The 19430-nt window shown below is 40.1% G+C and overlaps 1 protein-coding gene across 1 annotated transcript in view; it reads right to left on the bottom strand.

Moving 5' to 3' along the window:
• The window catches only part of LOC124287698 (DIS3-like exonuclease 1), a 35252-nt gene extending 16417 nt beyond the window's left edge, over nucleotides 1–18835 (bottom strand). The window contains 19 exon segments of the mRNA XM_046724217.1: nucleotides 1083–1235; nucleotides 1352–1447; nucleotides 2481–2637; nucleotides 3233–3273; nucleotides 3275–3328; nucleotides 3891–3993; nucleotides 4214–4405; nucleotides 4624–4772; nucleotides 5772–5925; nucleotides 6339–6451; nucleotides 7637–7761; nucleotides 8170–8327; nucleotides 8715–8844; nucleotides 10455–10599; nucleotides 12278–12359; nucleotides 16493–16644; nucleotides 17266–17399; nucleotides 17681–18023; nucleotides 18711–18835. Coding sequence (XP_046580173.1) covers nucleotides 1083–1235; nucleotides 1352–1447; nucleotides 2481–2637; nucleotides 3233–3273; nucleotides 3275–3328; nucleotides 3891–3993; nucleotides 4214–4405; nucleotides 4624–4772; nucleotides 5772–5925; nucleotides 6339–6451; nucleotides 7637–7761; nucleotides 8170–8327; nucleotides 8715–8844; nucleotides 10455–10599; nucleotides 12278–12359; nucleotides 16493–16644; nucleotides 17266–17399; nucleotides 17681–17837 — 2295 coding nt within the window. The 5' untranslated portion in view covers nucleotides 17838–18023; nucleotides 18711–18835.
• Nucleotides 18836–19430: the final 595 nt, after the last annotated feature.

Raw genomic sequence — 19430 nt, 5'->3', positions numbered from 1 at the left:
TTGCAATACCTCAATTAAACATTCCACAATAAGGTTCTATATCATTTTATTTATCTCAAATAGCAGACAGCCATGCAGAATGAGGACTGGGAGCCTGAAAGTATGGTGTAACCGCAACTAAGAAGATAATGTCGCACACACACAGAACTATTATGAATTTATGATGTACGCACTTCGGCAGAAACCCTCCATTCAATATATCACAATATATATTGAAATATCTCTAAAATTATTGCAATATATCGCAATATGAGAATCAGGGCAATATCCAGCCCTAGTAATCTGGGTAATATTTCAGTGTATACTATGAAAATATATGGAGAGATTGGGTCTCCTTGGTGACCTTGTTAACTGTCAAGACTACACTATCCACCTTGTTAACTGTCAACTACACTATCCACCTTGTTAACTGTCAAGACTACGCTATCCACTTTGCTAACAGTCAGCTAAACTCTCTACCTTGTTTACCATCAAGACTACACTATCCACCTTGTTAACTGTCAACTACACCATCCACCTTGTTAACTGTGAACTACACTATCCACCTTGGTAACTGTCAAGACTACATTATCCACCTTATTAACTGTCAAGACTACACTATCCACCTTGTTAACTGTCAAAACTACACTATCCACCTTGGTAACTGTCAAGACTACACTATCCACCTTGTTAACTGTCAGGACTACAGTATCCATCCGGTTGACTGTCAAGACTACACTATCCACCTTGCTAACAGTCAGCTAAACTCTCCACCTTGTTTACCGTCAAGACTACACCATCCACCTTGTTAACTGTCAACTAAACTATCCACCTTGTTAACTGTCAAGACTACACTATCCACCTTGCTAACTGTCAAGACTACACTATCCACCTTGGTAACTGTCAAGACTACACTATCCACCTTGGTAACTGTCAAGACTACACTATCCACCTTGGTAACTGTCAAGACTACACTATCCACCTTGTTAACTGTCAACACTACACTATCCACCTTGTTAACTGTCAACACTACACTATCCACCTTGTTGATTGTCAACACTACACTATCCACCTTGTTAACTGTCAAGACTACACCTACCCACCTTGTTAACTGTCGGATCAGCAGGGTCTACACAGGAATCCAGGGATGCAGCAAGGGCTTTATTAGTGGACACATCTATTGTAAAACCCTTGGATTCTGCACAGTTGATGAGGTTGGCAAAGTGGTCCTGCTTTGGCAGTGGGTGATGACGAAGCTAGAATAAAAAATATCAAGCACATTACTCAAGGCTAAAGACACTCGAGCATGTTTATCACAATTTCCAGTGGAATCCGAATTGTTCAGACCAGAGCTGTCTCCCTTACAACTTACCAGAGACTGGTTAGGGAAGACTTCTGCTATCTTCCTGGCCACCCAGTGGTTGGCAAAGATCATACACTCCGCTATAGTATCATGAATTTCCAGGTGCTGAAGGAGAAATAATTCATAACGATGGAAACCATTCATGAAATGCAGTTTTCTTACATACATACTTGTGGGTGAGATAACTGATATCAAACATGTGTGAGATGAAATTCCAGGTAATTGATTGGCTACTCCATGGTGATGACTTACGGTCAGATGATGATATATGACTTTCCTGACTTTAAGTCATTCATAAGTTACATGTTCTTTGATCTGGTAAGTCTAAGTAAACTCCCGGCTTTAGAAACCCCTAAGCGTTTATACTGCAAGTCAAATATCTGTGCATTATGCAGATTTTTGTTTGTTGAGCGATTAGTGTCTGCGACCAGGGAAGAGAAAATCAAAAAACCATTTTGTAAGCCCCACCGAACTTTAAAAGAGTAGCCGTTGTCTGATTGGTTAAATCCGTTCGATCATCTCACGTTTGATTGGACGGTCATAGGTCGATCAAAGGTTACCTGACGTGACCTTCTGCTAGGGTTTGTTAGACTCAGTATAGCAGTGTAAGGAATAATACTGAGCCTAAGTTTACTTAGGCTGTTGATCTGATGTGGGATTTTTTATAATTATAGCCTTGATTATCCACATATAAGGCAGCATGTTTTGATGGGTCACAATAGGAATGGGAAGTAAATAGGCCAGTGTTGTGTACAGATGAGCCACTGTGATCAAAATGTGAATATGTTGTTAAAATGGTACAGTCTTAGCATATGTATGAAACAGATTCACACTTGTCAGATGCCACTGATCCTACAAGACTGTTTCAAAACATAACCCACTTTTGTCCATACCTTTTGAAAGAACTTTATGGATGAACAATATCTGACAGACTACATTAAGTAATGTCTATGTATAACACTGATCCATATTGTTGTCAAGTCCCAGACCATATGTAGAGACATATTATTGCCTTGATACTGATCGCTCCTAGCAGCACACATTAGATGAAGACAGGAAGACAGTCTGTCAGGGAACTTCTGCTGCTGAGCTCACGTTGAGGATGGGAAAGTCATCATGTATATAGCACAGTACTTACATCTTTTGGAGTGAGGTCATCTATCTTCTTGCTGTCATCCATTTCGACTCGAACTTCCACACTGTCAAGCTCTAAGGCACCGCCAGACACACGGCGAGACTTCAGCACCCTTGCCACCTCCATCAGTTTGAACACTGCCCACTTCAACTCCGCCAACCTGCATAGTCATAAAGTATTTCATACAGGCAAGTGTCATACACATTTGCAGTGACTCTTTGATCTCGCCACCTGGCAGAAACATGAACATTATTAGTGATCATAAAGTGCAAAAGTTTGCAAATCTGAGTCCCATTGTTCCCTAAAAATATGTAGAAATAGAATTGGTTTGAAGTACAGACCCAAGTTCAAGCAAGAGTTGCTTCCCTTACTATTACAAAAACGATTAATTAATTAATTAAAACAACAACCCTTAACAGACATTTCTCAAAAGTTAACAAGAGTTCATCTTGTCAACTCCATGACACCCAGTTTTTATTGTTTATGGCCAGTTAAGTAAACATCGCCGTGGGGTGTTGTTATGGTTCGTGAACACGACTTACAGCGTCCGGACTGTGAAGCAATTTACTGTTTATTTTACTGATTGGTTACAGCTACTTACCGTCCGGTTCCGGAAACCGAATTTCCGGATTATCGAGGCAAATTAAATAGGCATAGATTGGTAACAAGCTAAAATCGTCCGTGAGGCGAGACATCCGGATTATCGGAGTCCGGACTAACGGGGCTTCACTGTACATACAAAAACAATCACTAACCTCTCCTTCACTTCTGAATGGGCTATGCTGTGTAGCTCGGGGGACGTTACTGACGATGTCCTCATCGGAAGCTCCATCAGATATAGACTGTGCCAGCTGCAGAGGAAACCACATGGTGTCAGTAATCAGGACAGACCTGCCACCTGCTTCTGTGAGTGAGTGGGTGAAGGAGAGTGGGTGAAAGAGGGTGGGTTGGTGAGTGAGTGAGTGCATGTTTGAGTGTGTGGGGGGGAGTCTCTGTGTGTGTCTTGGGGATTGTGTGGGTGTGGGAAGAGTGGGGGTAGAAAGGAGTGGGGGAGGGAAAGAGGTTTTTTTTCTTTGAGTGTGTCTGTGTCTGTCTCTGTGTGTGTTGGGGGACTGTGTGTCTGTTATATGAGTGGGTGTCTTGTGTATGGTGGGTGGGTGGGTCATTTAGTCTAATGAAGAACACAGACATTTACATACAACACTAAGAATTAAGAGTTTAAATACTATTAATAGCTACCTGCACGTGTTCATGGCATAAGTGGTGAAAACATTGTTTCCCATTTAGTATCTGTAGAGTTGGGAAAGTATTTCAGGTATTATATCATCACAATGTTTACATTATGAACTTGCCTTTCTTAAGTCAGTTTAAAAATGTTTTACATGCACTGTACAATGTTGGATAAGCACTGACCTCATAGAATAGTTTGTACTGTGATCTGATGACAGTCCTGCCATACCAAACATTCTTCACTTGAAAGTCAGGTGTTAGCTCCCAAATAACACTCATGGCATATCTGGGGACACAACAGGGCATCAGTCACAAACATCTATGTGTATCATGGCACTACAATCATCTAGCAGAATGTAGAGAAGTATATACCAAAACAAAGTTTGTCTGTCACATATAAGTCAAACTGAAAATTCATGGGCAAAGAGTTAACTATTCTATATTCATTGCTGGTCACTACATCTAAATAATCAAGATTATTCCAGGCAGGTGCCCTGTCTACAGACCGGTCCACTCCGCTGATGAGGGAGCACAGGTTGGCACTGAGGACTGATGGCAACATATCATATCTCCGGTCCGCCAGGTACACAGATGTTGACCTTGACCTTGCCTCTACATCAGAAAGTGATCCTGGCTTCACAAAGTAGGTGACGTCTGCTATGTGCACACCAAGTTCATAGCTTCCATCAGGAAGTTGTCTGAAATGCATGGTACCATAAAAACATTATGGAAACCATTAAGGCTTGTATTATGGCCCAATCAACTCTGTACTCTGTCGAAGAACTATCCAAAACAGCAAATAGATCATAGTTGCGACTATTTAGTGCATGTTTTAACTCCAATACTTTAACCACTAAACAACAGTTTCGGGACAGGCTTCATGCTAAACTTTTCCTGGGTATTTCCCACAACGTACCTGATGGACAGAGTATCGTCCACATCCTCACAACCTTTAGGGTCAATGCTGAATATGAGATGAGACTGACGCAGATCCCGTCGAGCTGAGACCTCCTCTGCATCCATTTTCCATGGCTGCTCCGGTGTGTCAGTCGGCAGCTCCTTCAACTAGAAGACTCAAGAATACATACACATGATCTTCTGGATTGTACAGAGTGGATACTGTAGGAACCTTTATTTTAGACAGTCTTTATTGAAGAGAATCTGTATTGTTGAGAGGGTGTATTGTAGACAGTCTTTATTGAAGAGAATCTGTATTGTTGAGAGGCTGTATTGTAGACAGTCTTTATTGAAGAGAATCTGTATTGTTGAGAGGCTGTATTGTAGACAGTCTTTATTGAAGAGAATCTGTATTGTTGAGAGGCTGTATTGTAGACAGACTTTATTGAAGAGAATCTGTATTGTTGAGAGGCTGTATTGTAGACAGACTTTATTGAAGAGAATCTGTATTGAGAGGCTGTATTGTAATCTTTATTGAAGAGAATCTGTATTGTTGAGAGGCTGTATTGTAGACAGACATTGAAGAGAATTGTATTGTAGACAGACTGAAGAGAATCAGTGTATTGTTGAGAGGCTGTATTGTAGACAGACTTTATTGAAGAGAATCTGTATTGTTGAGAGGCTGTATTGTAGACAGACTTTATTGAAGAGAATCTGTATTGTTGAGAGGCTGTATTGTAGACAGTCTTTATTGAAGAGAATCTGTATTGTTGAGAGGCTGTATTGACAGACTTTATTGAGAGCTGTATTGTAGACAGTCTGTAGTTGAGAGGCTGTATTGTTTTATTGAAGAGAATCTGTATTGTTGAGAGGCTGTATTGTAGACAGACTTTATTGAAGAGAATCTGTATTGTTGAGAGGCTGTATTGTAGACAGACTTTATTGAAGAGAATCTGTATTGTTGAGAGGCTGTATTGTAGACAGACGTTTTAGAACAGTATCAATATGGTAACATCTTAAAAGGTTGCGTTATAGAGAATTAGTGTTGTGGAGTCTGTATTGCAGAAACAATTGGCTATTGTCGAGAAGCGTTATTGTTGAGAGTCTGTAGTGTAGTGAATCAGTACAGTACAGACTGGCTACATGGTTTGTTCCCTATTGACTGACCTGCAGGTCGGAGAACAGTGGTACTGAGATGTTGTTCTCCACAAGCAGTGCTGCGATCTCTGTCTCCAGCTCCCCAATCTTCCCCAAACTTCGCACAAAGTGACCATTTGGGTACTGTGAACCCACATCCCACGAGTCAATCCTAACAATTATCCTGAAAAGAGATGAATGTTTCATACACCACAGTCATTAATGTTGCAGTTACAAGTTACTTGGGTCGGGGGGTCAGTGAAACTCGTGATTGAGTGTCAGCCACTGTCAGGTGCTCAGTACCACTCACAGGTGTGTATATAATCCATGCTGCCACCTGAAAGCGATGTTAAATAACAATAAACATAACAAATTCTATTTTGAATTCAAATTTTAATCACCTCATATAAAACAAGAAAAGTTAATGAAGTGAGGTACTGGCAACCAAAGCATACATTCATAACTTCATACCAAAGCATGATCTTCATACAATAATCCTGGCAGATCCCTTGTAGTCTAAGACCACATTTTCTACACAGCGACATCTATGGACCTGTGATGGAAGAACTACTAACAGGACTGTGTAGACGGTCCTACCTGTCCTCACGGAGTGTGCCCACTTGTCGGGTACTGATGCGGATCTTGGGGATGCGGTAGTCCCAGGGGATGAGCAGCACCTTCCCAGCTTTGTTGGCGTTCTTCTGAGCCTCCTGAACACCAAGAACATACTGGTTAGGACTGTCTATTGTCATAGAACTTGATTCCCAACTTGGCAGTCCCAGTCTTGTTGTTCAGCATACCCCCATTACTTGACCACACACTAATATTCAGTTCCTCACCATACATCACTAGTTTAGTCCTTGTGTTACCTGAGGGTGTCGGGGTGTTCTACCCTTCCTCCCTAGGCAATCTGTCTAGCCACTCTGGTTCTGGGGATGATGTAGCTGAGATGGATAGTCAAAGATAAGTCCGGTATGGTGTTCAAGTCCATTTATTTTGGAATGAATTCTTTCACAAAGGTCCTCAGATATTGCCTAGCATTCCTGGTCTACACACACACACATCAGATTCACAAACTTCATGGAAGAACTTGTTGGTCTCTTGTACAACTCCTAAATTTACAAGTTCATCTGAGCCATTCTCTCAATATACAGAGAGAACCTCTCAAGTCCACCGTGGGGCCCAGAATCCCTCCTGTTCCCTCGACATGTGACAAAACTGTATCTATTACAATTTTGGCTCCTCCCCCCGAAATAATGTCCTACGTCATACAAAATGACTCATATCCAATCTTAATAATTCGTTACTTTCATTAGTCCCTTTCAGAGACTTTATTTGGTACCATCAAATTCTTCCATTCATAAAATGACATTGCTAGTTATCCTTAAGCCATCCATCAACCAAACATTGACATATCTAACTAATATCTCAGACTGGTAGGCGCGCCAGAAGATACTTAATCAAATCATTTCAGATCCTATGCGTGCCCCTTTATCAACAAACTGACTAACCTGACCATCTGTATCCCAAATGTCCATCCACCCAATTGTGTAGAAACACCAGTTTGAACCTTTCACCCTCATTTATGTCAATTCTGAGAAATTGTTATTCCCCAAGAAAAGTGAATCAATAAGAATTTGGTTAGCTTGGTCAAGGCACTTTCCCAGTACATTCACCCTTCTTAACTTGACTTCAAATTTTCCTTAAATATTTATAAAATGTATATAATGTTTTCAACTCTAAATATCCTGGTTATACTTGACTAGTCATTACATTCTAATCCGTGACTGTTTAGTAAATGTATGTAGATGAAAGAGAGCCTGGTTCAAGGTTTGTCTGTAGTATGTCAAGAGACACTGGAAATGTAATGACTGAAGAAAAGGAATCTTCCTCACCTCATCTGCAGAGAAGCTGGCCACATATTCCCTCCAGTTCCTTTGCAGCACCCCCACGACACGGCCTGTCGGCATGACACTGCTCATGTCATCATTAGTCGTCTCACCATCACCAGTTGCCTCCCCTGACAGTATAGAGTAGAACCTGTAGGACTTGGTTAAGATCTCATTCCAAACAAGCAATAATGACATAAAATGACACAAATCTCTGAATATATAAAAACTGGCTGAGAAGATATACCCCCCAGGAAGGGTTCATTCCTAGCTAGTCAGTTCATGTCTATCAAACACCACACAACAGCTGTTTAATCAAATTTTCTGATTGTACATCAGCTGTTATTTACCTTACATGTGCACTGGTTATAAAGTATAGAGGATATACAAGTTCACATTGAATGATCTTTGTAAAATGTATACTAGCACCATGATCTAACTTCCTCGAACTATGACTGCAAAACTTATACATTTATGTGAGAGATGTGAGTTACAGAGATGTGAGTTTAAGCAACAACATTGATTTCAGTCGCACAGACCTGTCTTGTCTCCTAATTCTTTGATAGAGAGTGATCTCCCCTTCCACTGAGATCGTGGCAGGAGTTCAACTACAACACTGTCACCATGAATAGCTCTGTTCCTGGACGCAGTTCCATGAATCAGGATGTCAGAGTCACTTTCTTCTTTCAAGTCACGTCTGAAGAGAATGATTGAAGTCACCGAAACAACACCAGAACTGACAGCTTCGTGACAACCCAGGTGTCCTGCCACACAGAACTGACAGCTTCGTGACAACCCAGGTGTCCTGCCACAGAACATGTCCACCAGGGTTTCAAGAATACATTACTGAGTTCTCCACTCCAAGGAAATGTCCTCAGCCCATCCTTGGTTTAGAACTTTAGACATTACGTTTACTGCACAGTATCTTTGCGAAAACTGCATAGACTGAATTGAATGCCAACACCCTGGATGCCTTTGAAAGATAATCATCAGATCATCACCTTTACTCATAATCCATTGGATTCAATTATTATGATAATAAACGATTGTTTACAAACAGAAAGCCTTGAAAATATTTTATTACCCTGTTCTCTTGACGAAGGCCTCTGTCATGGCATTGTGTTTGTTGACATTCATGCAGCCAGAGATGTAGCGGCCTGACTTGATACCTGCCTCCAACACATCGGAGGGGAGATAACCCAAGTAATCACGATCTGACAATGAGAAGTAGTTCAGTATTTAAAAACCTTTTAGTAGTCAAAAGCACCAACAGATTGAAACATCTACTACTCATGACCATTCTGTTACCAATACCATGAAAGAATAGAGACAGCCGCTCACTACATAACATCCATACCACAAAGATCATTCAGGCTTGAGGACCTCATGTTATTGTATTCCAGCAGTGAAACAGATGGTATGGTTCTAACATGATTCTTATGGTTCTTATATTACAGAGTTATTCTTTATCTAACAGTGTTCTATGTGCATTAGGGACAGTGGGGTAGCCTAGTGGTTAAAGCATTCACTCGTCATGCCAAAGGCACGGATTCGAAGTCCATTCTGGTGTCCCCCGCCATGACATTGCAGAGTTATTCATTATGTAACATTATCTAACAGTGTTCTATGTGTATTACGGACAGTGGAGTAGCCTAGTGGTTAAAGCATTCACTCGTCACGCCAAAGGCGCAGATTCCATGCCCATTTCTGGTGTTCCCCGCCATGATATTGCTGGAATATTGCTAAAAGCGGCGTAAAACTCAACTCACTAAAACTCAACACTCTATGTGTATTACATTGCACCTGTGGGAATTCAGTATGTGCAACATTTAGACAAAGTTCTGGAAGGTACTACAGGGTACTATTAACCAATGGGCCTTTCCAGTATATTCTGAACCTTGAGTTATGGAATCTTCTGGAGTTTTTCGCTTAGGTATATAAGGGAGCTAACTCTTGCCTCTCACCTGACATTAAATCTCAACTTACAAGAAGACCAGCAATTATGTGGATATCATCCTTACACTGGGTACAAGGCCTAGCTTGGAAACTTGACTGCAGTACTGTGATTGGTTTACTGTGATTGTAATACTTTTGTAGTGATTTGTATTAATTTGTAAACTTAGCTAATATCAGAATAAAATTGTTTATTATATCACATTCCTTTGTCGCTTGTTGGTTTCACACCAGGATCTTTTGTGGACTGATTCCTGGTTGACTTTTAGTTTTAACATTGGAACCAACATGTAACAACATTCACCTTTTGTGGACTGATTCCTGGTGACTGATTCCTGGTTTTGTGGACTGACTTTGACTTTTAACATTGGAACCAACATGTAACAACATTCACCTTTTGTGGACTGATTCCTGGTTGACTTTTTTTAGTTTGGAGTAAGTGATTTTAGGACACCAGCAATATTCCAGCTATATGGCGGCGGTCTGTAACAATCGAGTCTGGACCAGACAATCCAGTGATCAACAGCATTCGATCTGTGGGAACCTGACATTCAACCAAGTCAGCGAAATGACCACCCGTTAATTAAGCCTCTTTAGTCACCTTTTATGCGCAAGCACATTTTAATCTTCACGGGTCTTTAACATTGGAACCAATATGTAACAACATTCACCTTTTGTGGACTGATTCCTGGTTGACTTTTAGTTTTAACATTGGAACCAACATGTAACAACATTCACCTTTTGTGGACTGATTCCTGGTGACTTTTAGTTTTAACACTGGGACCAATATGTAACAACATTCACCTTTTGTGGACTGATTCCTGGTTGACTTTTAGTTTTAACATTGGGACCAATATGTAACAACATTCACCTTTTGTAGTCCTCAGTTCAAGAGCAGCAGTGAGAGACTCGTAGAGATCCATGGCGCCAGTGAGAGATGAGAGGAACCCTACTAAGTAGTCTTTCAAGTTCATCACAAACACATTGAGAGTCTTGTGGCCATACAGGGCTACAGCCTGCAGAAATAGTCAATCATTGTAACAAACAGCAGACAATGTATAGTCAATCAACGTTGTCAATAACAGCCTGCAGAATAGTCAATCATTGTAACAAACAGCAGCCAATGTATAGTCAATCAACGTTGTCAATAACAGCCTGCAGAAATAGTCAATCATTGTAACAAACAGCAGCCAATGTATAGTCAATCAACGTTGTCAATAACAGCCTGCAGAAATAGTCAATCATTGTAACAAACAGCAGCCAATGTATAGTCAATCAACGTTGTCAATAACAGCCTGCAGAAATAGTCAATCATTGTAACAAACAGCAGCCAATGTATAGTCAATCAACATTGTCAATAACAGCCTGCAGAAATAGTCAATCATTGTAACAAACAGCAGCCAATGTATAGTCAATCAACATTGTCAATCAACAGCCTGCAGAAGAATAGTCAATCATTGTAACAAACAGCAGCCAATGTATAGTCAATCAACATTGCCTCAATAAATCAGCCTGCAGAAATAACAGCAATCAATCATTGTAACAAACAGCAGCCAATGTATAGTCAATCAACATTGTCAATAACAGCCTGCAGAAATAGTCAATCATTGTAACAAACAGCAGCCAATGTATAGTCAATCAACGCAGAAATTGTCAATAACAGCCTGCAGAAATAGTCAATCATTGTAACAAACAGCAGCCAATGTATAGTCAATCAACGCTGTCAATAACAGCCTGCAGAAATAGTCAATCATTGTAACAAACAGCAGCCAATGTATAGTCAATCAACGTTGTCAATAACAGCCTGCAGAAATAGTCAATCATTGTAACAAACAGCAGCCAATGTATAGTCAATCAACAAACAACAGCCTGCAGAAATAGTCAATATTGTAACAAACAAGCCAATTGTCAATCAACATTAACAGCCTGCAGAAATAGTCAATCATTGTAACAAACAGCAGCCAATGTATAGTCAATCAACATTGTCAATAACAGCCTGCAGAAATAGTCAATCATTGTAACAAACAGCCTGTATAGTCAATCAACATTGAATATAGTCAATCATTGTAACAAACAGCAGCCAATGTATAGTCAATCAACGTTGTCAATAACAGCCTGCAGAAATAGTCAATCATTGTAACAAACAGCAGCCAATGTATAGTCAATCAACGTTGTCAATAACAGCCTGCAGAAATAGTCAATCATTGTAACAAACAGCAGCCAATGTATAGTCAATCAACATTGTCAATAACAGCCTGCAGAAATAGTCAATCATTGTAACAAACAGCAGCCAATGTATAGTCAATCAACGTTGTCAATAACAGCCTGCAGAAATAGTCAATCATTGTAACAAACAGCAGCCAATGCCTATAGTCAATCATTGTAACAAACAGCAGCCAATGTATAGTCAATCAACGTTGTCAATTACAGCCTGCAGATAGTCAATCATTATGATAAATCTAATTTGAGCAAATCATAAGTTCTTAGCTATACCATAGTTAAGTAAGTGTAAAAATGTTTAGCAGAAAATAACAAAACCTCTTCCTTCCATATTCGGTAACCAAGGTAACACTGATGACATGAATAACCAGGAAAACAGCATCCCTGTGACTACACAACTCCCTGTAGAACTGAAGATAGATACAGGTCATATGCCACCAGAAGAGTACTACTGACAACACAAGCATTCCTTACCTCCTGGCTCTGTGTAACCATGACCACAGGCATCTGTCCTGCAAGGTGGTTGTAGAACCACTCCGCTGCCTGGTAAGTACTTCTGTAGGAGCAGCAGAAACATCATACACATACTGTAATCGTATATATTTTCACAGGGTGCAATTTTCGCAGAAAGTTCACCAAAGACCTGTTAGCGCAGATGTTTTTTCACGCATTCATCAAACACCTGAGTGATGGTATCCATCACAAAGTTTTCACAACCGATAGACATGCAGTGATCAATGCTAGCCGCCATAACTGATTCGTGTTTACTAAAACAATCAGAGAGAGAGGTGGGATTATTCTTGTGTCAACATGACAACACCTGTCCCAATAAGTGACGTAAGTGAGCTTCGTTCATTTTGTGATTATGAGTAATCAGCTATCACTTAACTGACAAACTGATAACAAACATTTGCTGATTATGATCGCTATTACTAGTATATATGCCTCTATTCCTTTATATTTTGTTTTGATGTTGTTGTTATCTGAGAGAATAAACAAATTGCATGTTGTTCCTTCTTCAGTATTTGTCATGACTTGACCATGAATATTTTGCTTGGTATTATCACTGACACATGATCTTTTTGTGCTAAAAGCGCGAAAATTAATTCCACGTGAAAATAACTACGTTTACAGTATTACATTTAGAATATACATGGATCAAGTTGGTTGAAAGTATCTACACAGAGAGTGATCATTCTAAAATGGTCAATATTTGACCTAACATGGCAGTTAAGTCTGAAGAGGGAATAACATACATTCCATAATAAGTCACATGATGAACCTGCTTAGCTCAAATAAACAAGTAACACCTTCTTAAATTCATCCATCAACAAAATGTTACTGTATTGTATGCAGTGACTTATCCAGGAATCCAAACAAACTTATATTGATTAAAGTTTGTAATTTGTACCAAGGTTAGTATGTTTGAAAATTGAGAGGTATATATCATCAACATTGTATTTCAACACTGCTTTCACTGCAAGACTTGAAAACCATGACTCAATCCTCCTCATTGCCAGCTGTGTTACCTGTAAAATACAAGTCACCTCTACATAACCATGAGAATAGTTATAACTATGACTGTGAACTGTGAAACTCCAAATTTGGAATTGAAGCATATTTGGTGCCAAATTCTTGGAAGGTCAAGATAAATCCCAGATTGCATGGATCCCAGTAAAAACCAAATACAGCACAAGTCTTCTTCTAGGGGCAAGGGTCAAAGGGTATACAACAAAATGGTATGACTGGTGAAGGTTAGTCAAGGTGCAACCCTGGTGGCACTGGTTGCCAAAGTGTAACACTGGTGACATCAGTTGTCAAGGTGTAACACTGGTGGCACTGGTTGCCAAAGTGTAACACTGGTGACAATGGTTGTCAAGGAGTAACACTGGTGACACCGGTTATCAAGGTGTAACACTGGTGACACCGGTTGTCAAGGTGTAACACAAGTGACACCGGTTGTAAAGGTGTAACACCTGTCACAATGGTTGTCATGGTGTAACACTGGTGTTACTGGTTGTCAAGGTGTAATACTTGTCACAATGGTTGTCAAGGTGTAACACCTGTCAAAATAGTTATCAAGGTGTAACACTGGTGACATCAGTTGTCAAGGTGTAACACTGGTGACACCGGTTGTCAAGGTGTGACACGGGTCACAACAGTTGTCAACGCATAACAATACTGGTGACAATGGTTGTCAAGGAGTAACACTGGTGACACTGGTTGTCAAGGAGTAACACTGGTGTCACTGGTTGTCAAGGAGTAACACTGGTGACAATGGTTGTCAAGGAGTAACACTGGTGACACCGGTTGTCAAGGTGTAACACTGGTGACACTGGTTGTCAAGGTGTGACACGGGTCACAACAGTTGTCAACACATAACAATACTGGTGTCACTGGTTATCAAGGTGTAACACTGGTGACAATGGTTGTCAAGGTGTAACACTGGTGACAATGGTTGTCCAGGTGTAACACTGGTGACACCCGTTGTCAAGGTGTAACACTGGTGACACCAGTTGTTAAGGTGTAACACTGGTGACACCAACTGTCAAGGTGTAACAGTGGTGACACCAACTGTCAAGGTGTAACACTGGTGACACCAGTTGTCAAGGTGTAACACTGGTGACACCCGTTGTCAAGTTGTAACACTGGTGACACCAGTTGTAACACTGGTGACAGTCAAGGTGTAACACTGGTGACACCAACTGTCAAGGTGTAACACTGGTGACACCAGTTGTCAAGGTGTAACACTGGTGACACCCGTTGTCAAGTTGTAACACTGGTGACACCAGTTGTCAAGGTGTAACACTGGTGACACCAACTGTCAAGGTGTAACACTGGTGACACCAACTGTCAAGGTGTAACACTGGTGACACCAGTTGTCAAGGTGTAACACTGGTGACACCAGTTGTCAAGGTGTAACACTGGTGACACCAACTGTCAAGGTGTAACACTGGTGACACCAGTTGTCAAGGTGTAACACTGGTGACACCAGTTGTCAAGGTGTAACAGTGGTGACACCAACTGTCAAGGTGTAACACTGGTGACACAGGTTGTCAAGGTGTAACACTGGTGACACAGGTTGTCGAGGTGTAACGCTGGTGACACCAGTTGTCAAGGTGTAACGGTGTCCTCCCAAAAGTTAGACGTCCCAAAAGTTAGACGCGTTAAAATAACAAAGGTTATGGTTGGTTGCACTGAGGTTCACTACACTGTTACCTTCGTTAATTAATGGACTAGTCCAAATGTATTAATCCAAACACAAAGAGAAGATATTGTGGATAATGACAATGACTTTATTTGACATAAAACCAAATAAGTTATTTCAACAAGATAATTAGAAATGATCTATGGATGACTTTGTAATAACTTTATTTGGCATTAAAAAATATAAGTTAATTTAACAAGATAATTTAAATGGTCAATCAAATCATTCAAGAGTTGAGATTTCACATCTTTCACATCATTCACTATACAGGCAAGAATATCAACCAAGTCTGAGCAAATGCCCAACTGCATCGAGGAACTATCAGCCTGTTCTCAGTTTCCCTGTAGACCCTCTTTGTCTTCCACATTGCCAGTGAACAAACTCCCCCCTGATTCTGTTCTTGGTGTATGTGTGGCCTTGAAGGAATATCCGAGGAGTACCCTTCTATGACTTCACGTATTCTACTCTCTGAAGACCATCGTTTGTTCTCAACCCTTAGTTAGTTATTTGCTTTATTTAGCGCTGCACGCACAACTAAGGTAAAAAAGGAAAATAATATGAAATAGGTAAAGAGTAATAGAGATTTGGAATTTAATATATATGTAGTGTAATAAATGGTTATTGTTTGAGGACAGAAACCTGTTTAATTTGATTGTATTTTGTTAACATGTTGCTCTGCAACCAACCCATGTTTAAAAATATATTTATTAAGTGAATAATGATGAACATATAAAAGGTTAAAAAATGAAGTTGATAAAAAGAGAGAACTCATTTGAAAAGTTAAAAGAACATATATACATATTTAGAACAAGTTTTAAAAAGGTAAAAAGTGGAATTATTGTATTATTGTTTTTGTTGCTAGATTGTTTGGTATAATTTTGTATGAATAAGATATTTAGTGAGTGGTTTAATTAATTTGGGGTTTGTTAGAATGTGCTTGAGATCAGAAGAGTTAGCATTATTGAATTTGGCAAGTGATACATTTGCCGTTTGAACATTGTGAACATTTGGAGAACCCAGTGACTGAGTAAGCCAGTCAACATTACCATTCTGATCAAAGTATTTCTGTACAAATGTGAAAAACATCTCGTTATGTATGGGACAGGCTCATTATATCAGTGGGTAAGACTAGGTTGTAATGACAGTCATGCCTGATTGATTTGTCTGACAACTGGGACATCTGACTATCGGGACGTCTAACTTTTGGGAGTAAACCAGTGTAACACATGTCACAACGATTGTCAAGGTGTAACACTGGTCACAACGATTGTCAAGGTGTAACACTGGTCACACTGGTTGTCAAGGTGTAACACTGGTGACAGCAGCTGTCAAGGTGTAACACTGGTGACACACATGAGAAAGAAAAGAATCATAAGGACAGATGATGGTTCATTATCCGGCAGATCTATGATGATAACCAGCGGAGGCCAGTGGATGACGACAGAGTTAGACATGAGATGATGAGGGTCCAGTTTCCTTACCTGATGTGCCAGTCATTTAGGGGCTCCCCCCCTTGCCTCTCACAGTAGGCATATTTCTGGAATTCATTGTGGAAAGTGATGGACCCACGCCTTGGATCCTTCACAATATTTTTCAGTCGGGTGTAGAGACGCTTACTTCCATCGTGTTGAACCTAAAACATGTATAATGAGCATCACTGAGTAAGTGAGTGAATTTAGTTTTACACCGCTTTGAGCAATATTCCAACAATATCATAACGAAAGACAGAAAAGGGCTTCACACACTGTACCCATGTGGGGAATCGAACCTGGGTCTTTGATGTGACGAGCGAACACTTTTTACTACTAGGGTACCCTACCGCCCTATGAGCATCACTGTGCACAATCATTGTGAACTCTCATTTGAGTGAGGACATACATATGTCACCACAAAGGGATGTCGAATAGGTTGAATGTGGCTGCATCAACCTTCATTTCAGTATCAATGTGTGCATGTCTGTTATAAATATATCTTCAATAGTATAAGTAATACTCATTCTTTCAAACAAAATATAATAATTATGTTTTATTCCTCTACACCACCACATCATAAAATTGTTATGAGTAAAGTATGATAGCAAGATATTGCTATAACTAACCAATGAGATATTTTTGGTTTGTTGTTTAAGGCAACAGTAGGTAACAAATATTACAGCTATTATAATGACACCAAGAAAATAGCATTTGAGTCAGGCCAACAATTGAAAGAAAGAGCAATGCCATGGAAACATTGTGAAACATTTCCAGCCACTTACACTGTTAGCTACAGTTTGGGTGAAGATGATCCCTCTTATCTCCGGCGCCTCCAAGATTTCTAAGTAATCTCTAGCCACCTGACAGTCAGGGAACACGTAGTGGGTCACGTCACTGGGGAGTAGGGACAGGCTTTCTGTGTGATACACCACGGTACATACTGGATCAGAATTCATGCTTCATACAGACTACAAAACTAACATTTCAAAGTTGAAGAGTTAATACTGTCATTCACCAGTGATCTTTTTCTTAGAGATTTGCTAAATATCAATATACCAATTTAGACATGTTTACAAAGTGAATTTCGTCAAATATTGAAAGATTCAAGTCTCTGTAAATCTTTATTAAAATGTATATGTTCTCAAGGCATTTAAGGAATCTATATTGCAAGGCTCAACAAGTGTAAGTCTCACTTACCACCTTTGTTAAGACAACCAGCAACACACAGAGAACTCTGACATGGGATGTCTTCACGTAAATACAACTCTCGTACAACACGGATACGTCCCCCTTGACGGCTTTTCACTCGCAGTTGACGCTCTGTGCGTACAGTTGAACTGGACAACAAAACCATTCTGCAGTTTCCAAAGTGTAATTTCTTAACGTTTATGGTAAAATGCCATTCCTATCTGGTCATGATTTTCTACAGACAGTTCTCATAGACTGAGGACAGGTCATTGCATGTGATTCTGTGTCAGTGATTTGTTGCTGTGATGACCCAGATGTTCCTCAGCTTTCTTTACACACCACAAGACATCCTCTGTAAAAAAGATCATCAGGTGTGCCTTAAAAGTCTTTTGAAATGTGTTTGAGATAAATGATGGTCCTTGATGGGTCCCCTTAATGTAGGAGGAAAGCCCCAAATGAATCAAGATGGAGATGTTGGAAAGATTTATGCTGTAACCCGCACATCAATATACAATATTTATTACACCAATGATTGTTAATACTTCTGGCCAGAGGTTCAATTATTTTTTTAATCTCTGACCTGTTCTGAAACAAAGGGGAACCAGTCAACTCGTCCACACAGGGCGATATTGTATTTATTGAATCATGTATTGTTTCAAGGTTTGTTGTTATTATTGTACGAGGCGATGACAACTGACATGCATCGTGACGTCGCTTACATTGTGACGTAATGTAAAATGGTTCGATTACGAGGGGGCACACTAGAATGGCGCAGTGACGGGATAACGTCATTCAATTGTTACGTCATCAAAAACCTATACCTTTATTGTCTTATAATGTATTTTTTTTTCGATTGTTCTAACCGCTAGGCATCTTAGAAATCTAGTTACTACTACAATATCGGTCGTATTATGAATCCTGTCAACTCTTCCGCCTGCCCTCTCGGACATGCCTTACACTGAGTAACGATAAGGCATCGTCTCGCTGTCTAGGTAGCACCTACGTTATCAACATTAAATATGTACATGACATTACTCACAAACCATAATTCATGATGTGCAGTAATTTTATGTATCTTGTCACTTTTCATCCAAATAATACCATGGAGGCTGACATGTTGAATTTTGCGCCATCTGAATATTCCATGGGAGATAAGTAACTTCAGCCTGGTTCCCAGGGTACGCTGCGCTGACGCATCAGAACCAGGTAAGCTGGGCTCCGTCTCGCATATCGCGTGTTCCCGGCTGCCTTTGCGCGCGCTAACGTTCACCAATGATGATATGCGAGACGGGGCCCAGCTTAAGTTTAGCAGTTGAGTTCCTAAGCTCCGCACAGCGTCTTGTATTCACACCACCATTTCGGAGCCTTGACGTGTACACTACATTGGCGGTGTGTGTGTGTGTGTGTTGGGGGGGTGTATCCGCCCATGTACTACATGTGCGAAGAATAAATTGACACTTGTTCAAAGTTTGATCAACAATATGTTGAAATTTCTCAAAATCGTGTTTCAATGGGCAATTGGTTTATTTGACGATACGTAATTTCATATTGTATTTTCGGCAAAATAATCAAGTGTTATCTCCATCCACAAAGCAGAGTTACCGGGTTCATGACTTGCCTTCAGTTACTCATAATATTAAACTTTCATTTGCACACATTAAAAGTGTCAAAATGAATTGTCAATTCTGACAGTCTCAGAAATAAGACTTGCGACTTACGTACCCAGTCAATTCGTATATACAGTAGACTGTTGTCTCCC

The sequence above is a fragment of the Haliotis rubra genome, unplaced genomic scaffold (assembly GCF_003918875.1).
Source record: "Haliotis rubra isolate DU_JTF1 unplaced genomic scaffold, ASM391887v1 Scf405, whole genome shotgun sequence".
Classification (NCBI taxonomy): domain Eukaryota; kingdom Metazoa; phylum Mollusca; class Gastropoda; order Lepetellida; family Haliotidae; genus Haliotis; species Haliotis rubra.
The sequence above is the reverse complement of the archived record's forward strand: the minus strand, read 5'-3'. Positions and strand labels throughout refer to the sequence as shown.